Below are 9057 nucleotides of genomic sequence, written 5' to 3'. Positions count from 1 at the left end.
AGACCCTGGTTTGACGCTGGAGATAAATAGGCTGAAGTGTCAATTGCCAGTTAGTACAAACGGAGGCGTGTCTGACACTTGCCAGGATGTTTTAACAGCTTGTTTAAACACAGGATTGTGTTAGAATGTCATGGAACATTAATTACCTCAAGTCAATAGTATATCCCAAAGTTGAAGGGTTTATTCATCACCTTGCCACCCTGGAAGTCACCCTCAGTTTCATCAGCAGCCTGTGCTAATGGAAGGCGAGGGGTTTGGTTTCCACCAATGGATTGCATCCCAATAAATCTCTTCTCATGAAGCGTGCACGTCACTCCCAGTAATGGATAACAGAAACGGTGGAAACGCTCACACCAAACCAATGCTTTTAAATCCATGAGCTGGTGTGCAAGTGCACACAAATGTGAAGAAGTGGACTGCAACATTCTGAATGGATAACCAATTGATTTGACTGGCAAGAGTCTATACAAAACATGTGCCCAGTTCTACACACTTGGACTGAAATAGGACTTCAAATTGCATAGTCCACGCATCCTCTCCTTCTCAAAATTCACTGGGGGAGAAGGTCAGGAGCGGGACATGTTTTCATGCAATGGTTTACGTGACGAGGGAGCAATTGATCTTTCCCGGGTCTCCTCAACTCCATTGAGGAGAGGACCAAGGTCCCTTCAGACCGCATCCAATGACATAAAATGTAGACATTAAGGACAGGGGAAGCAAAGTTTGAGAAGCTAGTCACACTTTGACTCATCCCACGTGAATCGCAATTAAGGCAATGCCACTATAGAAATATACAGTCCTGTTAGATGGGAGGGGGACAGCTGTACTTTTTCTACATGAAAGAATAAGGAGCTGGAGGTAAATAAAAAAATATATTTTATTTTGTAAAACTTCACAAAGAAATATTCGTAGAACAATAAGTCTACCTCTAAAACATTTTTGAATTCACCATTTTCTAATGATTCTGACAAGAACTCTGCCCCAAAAGGATTGGACTATCAATGAGCATCATCGTCTACGTAGGGGGTTTGTTGCAGTGTGGGTTCTAACAATCATGGCGTGGTTGGCGTGTTTGAATGAAGGACAGAAGTAGTCAGGGCTGAAGACAGGGAAGAGTCTTTCATTGGTTGGCACGTGTTGGTACGTGTAGAGGTGATCACCGAGATGAATGTCGTAGAATGACACAAGTCGCTTCCGCCCGTCAAAGTACACACCCACATGTGCCTGTAACGTGTAATGAAGCTCATGAATAAAAAGTTAAAGTAGATGAGAAATTGCCCCTCTGATATTTAGTACATTTGACTTGAAATTAATGAGAAGCAAAATCACCACTTCAATAATGTCAAATATCTAGACTTGACAACAGGCTAGCTACAAAGACATGCATGAAGCCAACTAAAATGAACTATTTCGCCAGGTCAAATAACCCAGTGAGATTTCACCCCCTATTGGCAACGAGACGTTTAAAGGACATCTAGACTAGAGAGCCCTTTGTGCCCAGTATTCAACTATTCTTCTACATACCTTTCCCATTTGTGTTACGATGGCCATAGGGTTGGTGGCAGGGGTGGGCCAAAGCCTTCCCTCACGGTGTACCAGGACCCAGAACCCCGTCGCAGGGGTGAGAGTCATCCTATGAGAAGTCATGGAGGACTCAGTTGCCACACCTATAAACCACACATCAGATCCATTTCCAACCCAGTCCTCCACCTCAACCTCCCAGTAGGCTCGATGGCTGCTGAACCCCTGGGTGGCGAGGACACACGGCACCTGGGTGAAGCGCTGGGTCGACATAGGGAACGTCCTAGCAATCTTGCTCTGGTCCACCCGAATCTCACAACCATGGGACCCCCTTCTGAACAGGAGCGATGGGTGGGCTGTGCTGGGGTCAGGAGTCACCTCAACTGAGGAGGAGAAGGGATAGGTAGGGGTAGAGGAAAACTACAATCAAATGTTGAATTCATTTTTCAAAGTTGAGCATGTAGGAATATCAACACCAGGCACTAAATACACTGCTCAAAAAATAAAGGGAACACTTAAACACCACAATGCAACTCCAATGTGACAGACGTGACAGTCTGGCGACACTGTGGAGAATGTTCTGCTGCCTGCAACATCCTCCAGCATGACCGGTTTGGCGGTGGGTCAGTCATGGTGTGGGGTGGCATTTCTTTGGGGGGGGGGCGCACACAGCCCTCCATGTGCTTGCTAGAGGTAGCCGGACTGCCAATTAGGTACCGAGATGAGATCCTCAGACCCCTTGTGAGACCATATGCTGGTGTGGTTGGCCCTGGGTTCCTCCTAATGCAAGACCTCATGTGACTGGAGTGTCTCAGCAGTTCCTGCAAGAGGAAGGCATTGATGCTATGGACTGGTCCGCCCGTTCCCCAGACCTGAATCCAATTGAGCACATCATGTCTCGCTCCCTCCACCAACACGTTGCACCACAGACTGTCCAGGAGTTGGCAGATGCTTTAGTTCAGGTCTGGGAGGAGATCCCGCAGGAGACCATTCACCACCTCATCAGGAGCATGCCCAGGCATTGTAGGGAGGTCATACAGGCACGTACTACTGAGCCTCATTTTGACTGGTTTTAAGGACATTACAGCAAAGTTAGTTTTCCACTTTAATTTTGAGTGTGACTCCAAATCCAGACCTCCATGGGTTGATACATTTGATTTCCATTGATAATTTGTGTGATTTTGGTGTCAGCACATTCAACTATGTAAAGAAAAGTATTTAATAAGAATAATTCATTCAGATCTAGGATGTGTAATTTTAGTGTTCCCTTTATTTTTTGAGCAGTGTATAATACACAACATGGAGGCAGACTCAGGACTACACATTAGCTCACCTGTGAACTCTTTAACCAAGGTAATCTCTGAGGGATAAACAGAAGGTAACAATTAGAAAACGCAATTGCAAATGTTTAATGTTGCACATCTGGCCCATACTCATGTTGCTATGAATGCTAATCTAGAACCAGAGGTGTATCCTACTAATCAGGTTTGAGGAGTTGTGAGGTGGCTTAGGTCAGGTCTGAGTGCAACCTGGGATAACCAGTCAGGTAAATGTTTAAGGCAACAAATCCTTCAGAACCAACCTGCTCCCGGGCAGGCTAACTACTCTGATTTTAAGTGTCAGAGTTGAGGACCAGTGAATGAAGTCTGATTTCCCCCCCCACCCCCCTATTGCAAAGATAGTCTCCTGCAACTGAGGAAGAATAAAAAAATGTATTAATCAAATCTTCATTAAAATACCTCATTTAGTAATGACCAAATGCATTTTAAACTTTTGTACGACTCAATATCATTACATCAATAGGTGTGGGGAAAGAGGTCCTCATATGCCTTCAGAATAGCCTCAATTCATTGGGGCATGAAATCGACAAAAAGTCAATAACCATCCCATAGGGATGCTGGCTCATGTTGACTCCAATGGTTCCCACAGTCCTCAAGTTGGCTGGATGTCCTTTGGGTGGTGGACTATTATTGATACACTTTATCCCGTTCGAAGGCACTTAAATATTTTGTCTTGTCCATTCATCCTGAACAGCACACAAGCCATGTTTCAATTGTCATCTACACTGACTGAAGGGATTGTAACAAGTGACAGCAATAAGAGGTCATTCCTTTCACTTGGTCAGTATCAAAGAATGAGCAGGTGTTCTTAATATTTAGGATTCTGTGTATATTCTGACTATGGCTGTGTTCACACAGACCTGAGCCAGCACTGCCGTTTGTAGTGAAGTCTCTCATCTTTGGTAGTTTGGCCATGTTTTGCATGAAATACTCCGCAAGGTTCCCAAGTAGGTCTGTGGGGATCTTGACGCTGCATGGTCCTCTGATGCCATCTGGAGGAGCAGGAGGGAGAGAGGGAAGATTCTAAAAGGAGAGAGTGAGAATGAATGGAGTTAAACAAATGCATCATACACGCATGTTGATCCACCTACAACGATGACCGAGTTGGATGCAAGACGTGTGGATAATCTACAGCGTATTAGATTGGTGTAAGCATTGGCTGGAAGAAGTTTCCACCATAGTTGCATCCATGCCCGGGACTGTAAGACAGGCTATATTTCTGAAGAATCTAAACCATGATTCCTCACAGGGTAAATTGATTGAGCTACAAAAAACATTTAGTCATTTATGATAAAGGGATTTGCAGATCAGTCAATCAACTCTCAAGTTAGCTGCAAAGTCAAACACACCCAATAACTCACATTAAGAAGCTCAAAGGGGTCTGAGAAGCCAATCACTCGCTCCAATGCAAAAGCTCTGCTCATCAGAGCTGTAATGTCTTCTTCAAGCGCACAATTCCAATGGGAAGCTGTCCTCTCCAGCTCGTCCACTCTCCGCGAGGCCTCAGTGTTGTAGCGATCGTAGAGCATACTCACCTTGCTGACCAGGGCTAGGTGGAAGGCATTCACAAACTCGATTTGCCTCACTGCTTTATTCTACAAATAGATGAAACAGAAGTGAGGATTCATGGGATTTGATACCTTCTGGACATTGCAGATAGAAATGCAATAAATAGCACAGACGCAACTTCTTGATAAATTTGACAGACATTTTCTGTTCTACATGATACATTTCTGAACGTTCTGCAGCATTCCACCCCACCGCCGAAGAGGTCAAAGAGCGGTCTTCAAGCCATGGTAATTTTCAGTAGCAGAACAATGTAAGACCCATGGGAAGTTGGAATGAATTACTTTCGAATTCTATGGCGAAAGATTGCAAAATTACAACAGCGTAACATAACCAATTCAAATGAAGTCACCTCACAGAGTAGGACTGAAGAGTTTAATTTCTCTGCCTCAAGCCGAGCGGCCTTCAGCTTCTCCTTGACCACTCTCTTGGCTTTCGCCAGCTGAGCCTGAAGTTAAGACCATAGGTGTTAGCATTCGTGCTGGAACAAAAAGCTGCACATGGTGCCCAATAATTATTTTAAATGCACCAAATGAAAGAAACCCCAATAAAGAGAGCCAAAACAGGGTGGGACAACTACCCAAACAGGAAACAATGTTCTGTTACAAATTTGTTATAGTGTGTCATACAGAATACAGCAAAATATAACGCAACGGAAAACAAAAACAAGCATTTATTGGACAAGTTCAGGTAGTCCCTCCTGGTTTAAGTCAGTTTGCTTCCATTTGGTGACTAATGAATACAACCCTGGATTGATGAACAGTTTCTCCGAAACTCATTCTTACCTTTTGAACCAAGAACTCTACCCGCATACTCACAACCAGGTGGGCCGGCGCCTGGTGAGAGTCACACGCCACACACAACATGGTCTTGTCAAAGCAGCAGTAAAGCTCCAGGAGCCTGTTGTGGGTCGGACACATCCTTTCCTCCAGGTTAGCTAGCGGTCTAACTAGCTGGTGCCTGGAAAACCGGGCATTGTGGACCCTTGCATGCTCCAGGCAGTACGACGACACACACACCAGGCAAGTCTTGACGGCCTTGGACATCCTGTCTCCGATGCATATGTCACAGGAGACCTCTCCCGGAGCCAGAGTCGACGACTGGTCGATGACCTCGTCCCCTCCACTTGCCCCCTTGAAGCTTTCCACAAGGTCTCTCATGACCATGTTGACCTGAATGTTGGGGGCTGGTGTGAAGCTAGTCTTGCACAGAGCACAGATCGCAGTGTCTCTCGTGTTCCAATAGGCCTCGACACAAGGCTTGCAAAAAGTGTGTCCACACGGGATTGTGGCTGGGTCGATGAAAACACCAAGACAGATGGAGCACAGGAACTGGTCCTCTGACAAGGCCATCTCTTCAAGCTGTTGGCAAAGGATTAGAAAACATTGCAATCCCTTTGAGTTTCAAATTCATTAGTCTGTCATTTCATAGTGGCACAGACACACCATTATATAAAGTGACTAGCCGGTTAAAAAATATATATGTTTTTTTAAATATTTACATTATCGCCAAAATTCACATTTGAGAACACCAAAATCTTGTAATAATATTTGAGCACAGTAAAAATAGATCCCTCAAATAATGTGGGTTGTGTAGAAGCTTAGAAATGCCAAAATGACAATGTGAAAAAATTAAAATAAATGGTCTCCATTGGACACAAAAATACTTGGCTTGCCTTAAATCATGCTTAAGTCACTCAGCTGAGCATATAACAAAAGCTTCAACTCATGAATGGAAGTCTGCATGTGTAGCATGCTGGAACAGACACTCCAAAAACAGTCTAAACCATCAGAGGTTTGACTATTTATTTAACTAGGCAAGTCAGTTAAGAACAAATTTAACACGGTTAACAGCCTGTTTAGGGGCAGAATGACAGATTTGTACCTTGTCAGCTCGGGGATTTGAACTTGCAACCTTCTGGTTACTAGTCCAACTCTCTAACCACTAGGCTACCCTGCCACCCCTACAGGCCATACAAAGACTGGTCAAAACCTTATAGAATGCTAACAGAAACCATTACCAGTGCGCAACTTGGGCAGGAGCTCACCGGAAAAGTACGAGCACCTCAAATGTTCTACTGCTCGGGCTCCTGTTCCTACACTAAGTATTGTGTAGCTCCTGGACCTAAACAGTTTGAGCACCCAAATTGAGTACAGGCATTTATTTCAGTCCAAGTCAAGCACTGATCATTAAATTGAAGACATGAATAATAAACAATTAATCCATAACTGCCCAAAGCAATACATTTTATCAGAGTCACTGACACAATAGAGCTGATGTGCACATGCACACAGCCTCAAAACAGGAGAAAGCAAATAAATAGGTTGGCAAGAATTTCTGAACTCCAGATAACATCAGCATGGTATTGGCCATCTTGCAGCTTTTAAGCCACTGGTCAGCCATATTGGTACTCTAGTAGGAGCAGTACTTCAATTAAATGTTACGGACAAAATCATTTATTATTAAGTTTTGTGTTGTAGTAGGGAGTGTAACAGTCGTCTCAAAATGTCCTTTTTTAACATATGTTAAGCTCACATAATAATGGAAAGTCTAAAAGAATAAACATGACAAAAATAGGAACAAAATCATTTCTATAGGTTCCAAATATTTTAGTGGTGAATGAATACCAATATAGAGGTGTGATGGCTTAAACACAGCAACCCCTGTTAGTCATCTAGTGTATATACACTACTGTTAAAGTTTATGGTCACTTAGAAATATCCTTTTTTTGAAAGAACCATATTTTTGGTACATTAAAATAACAAATTGATCAGAATTACCATGTAGACACTGTTAATGTTGTAAATTACTATTGCAGCTGGAAACAGCTGATTTCTCACATGGAATAGCCGTCATTTCTCAGAACAAGAATAAACTGACAAGTTTCAGAATTAAGTTGTGTTTCTGGCCATTTGAGCCTGTAAACGAACCCACAAATGCTGATGCTCCAGATACCCTTCTAAAGAAGGCCAGTTGTATTGCTTCTTTAATGAGCACAACAGTTTTCAGCTGTGCTAACAGTTGCAAAAGGGTTCTAATGATCAATTAGCCTTTTAAATGTATAAACTTGGATTAGCTCACAACGTGCCCTTGGAACACAGGAGTGAAGGTTGCTGATAATGGGCCTCTAGATATTCCATAATGTTTTATTTAAAGCCATTTCCAGCTATAATAGTAATTTACAATTTTAACAATGTCTATACTGTTTCTGATATAGACATTGATGTGATTTTATTGGACAAAAAAAAGCTTTTCTTTAAAAAAAACATGTATTATTCTGCTACGTTCCTTTCACATTCCCACAAATGTCAAAGTATTTCCTTTCAAATGGTATCAATAAAATGCATATCCTTGCTTCAGAGCCTGAGCTACAGGCAGTTAGAGTTGGGTAATTTTAGGTGAAAATTGAAAGGGGCTAATTCTTAAGAGGTTAAACAGACATTTCTAAGTGACCCCAAACTTTTGAATGGTAGTGTATATATATTTTATATCTTTAAACGATTGTTGCAATAAATGGTTAAACGGTTCCAAAAATAAGTGTAATCAACCTTGCACGCATAGCATTGTAGGCAAAACTGTAGGCTACAGATTCACTCGTCATGCTGCTCTCATAAAAGTGAATTTACCACACACACACACACTTGAACAGCCGCCAATTAATTAGTACCAATAGAAAACGTGTCGCTCATCCTGATCCCCAACATGCTTTCACCAACAAAAGGAAATTCTCTTGACAACTGCATTTTCAGTAGTTAAATGCAGCAACAAAAACATGAAACCCATATATTTTTAAGACTAAGTTGTTCACAAATATGATAGCTGTACCTCATGTTTTACGCAACTTCTTGGCCATTAGCCAATCAGCGTTTCTCAACGAGTAAGAAGCATGTGAATGCATCCAACTGGTATGTGAGACTTCACAAATGGTAAATTGCCACCTCCCACTTAGTTCCGAACACAACATTTGACTAAAAGGCCTTAAGAATTCCACATGGGGATGGTACAGCATAGTTCACATTTGACAAACTTTTCTGTTAGTCTCATCAAAAGTATTCCTTTGAAACTCACCTTTCTGTGTATGCAGCAACAACCAAACAGAAAAAATGTTCTTCTTCTGGGGGGGGAGTGATCTAATGAGTTTCCTTGGTTTCAAGTTGCATTTTGTACTGTAAGCTCCTCCCTCTTTCATGAAAAAATAAATCAGTGGAAGTGCCATTATGATTCCCATACCCACATCTGTGCTCAACAACTATTGGTTTAACCCTGCAGTACACAGATTGAAAACATTGTAATGCTTTTGGTACTTTGAAGACAACTGGGAACTCGGTTAAAAACTAGGTAAAAACATGACTTCTGTGATTTTCAGATCATTTACATTACATTTACATTTAAGTCATTTAGCAGACGCTCTTATCCAGAGCGACTTACAAATTGGTGAATTCACCTCAGAAAGTCGGATCTTGAGAAAGAGGCCAGGGTTCCCAACTTGTAATTCCAAATTGGATGACCATTCAAAACTATTTTTCCCAGTTGGAGATTCTTCCCCGTTTATTTCAGAGTTGTCTGGAACGCACTGAAATTGACTGAATTTGACTACAAATTGACTGAATTATTTTTCTAACTCCCCAGA

General features: G+C 42.2%; 1 protein-coding gene across 1 annotated transcript; it reads right to left on the bottom strand.

The window, feature by feature from the left end:
- Nucleotides 1-934: 934 nt before the first annotated feature.
- LOC135509916 (E3 ubiquitin-protein ligase TRIM17-like) lies at nucleotides 935-8540 on the bottom strand. Its single transcript, XM_064930743.1, has 8 exons — nucleotides 8496-8540; nucleotides 5213-5788; nucleotides 4780-4875; nucleotides 4223-4456; nucleotides 3722-3884; nucleotides 2855-2881; nucleotides 1525-1904; nucleotides 935-1224 (listed from the first exon to the last, which is right to left on the bottom strand). Exons 2-8 carry the CDS (start codon nucleotides 5777-5779, stop codon nucleotides 1009-1011), a joined length of 1683 nt encoding a protein of 560 aa, XP_064786815.1. The 5' UTR covers nucleotides 5780-5788; nucleotides 8496-8540; the 3' UTR covers nucleotides 935-1008.
- Nucleotides 8541-9057: the final 517 nt, after the last annotated feature.

This window comes from Oncorhynchus masou, chromosome 23 (assembly GCF_036934945.1).
Source record: "Oncorhynchus masou masou isolate Uvic2021 chromosome 23, UVic_Omas_1.1, whole genome shotgun sequence".
NCBI classification, from domain to species: domain Eukaryota; kingdom Metazoa; phylum Chordata; class Actinopteri; order Salmoniformes; family Salmonidae; genus Oncorhynchus; species Oncorhynchus masou.
The sequence above is the reverse complement of the archived record's forward strand: the minus strand, read 5'-3'. Positions and strand labels throughout refer to the sequence as shown.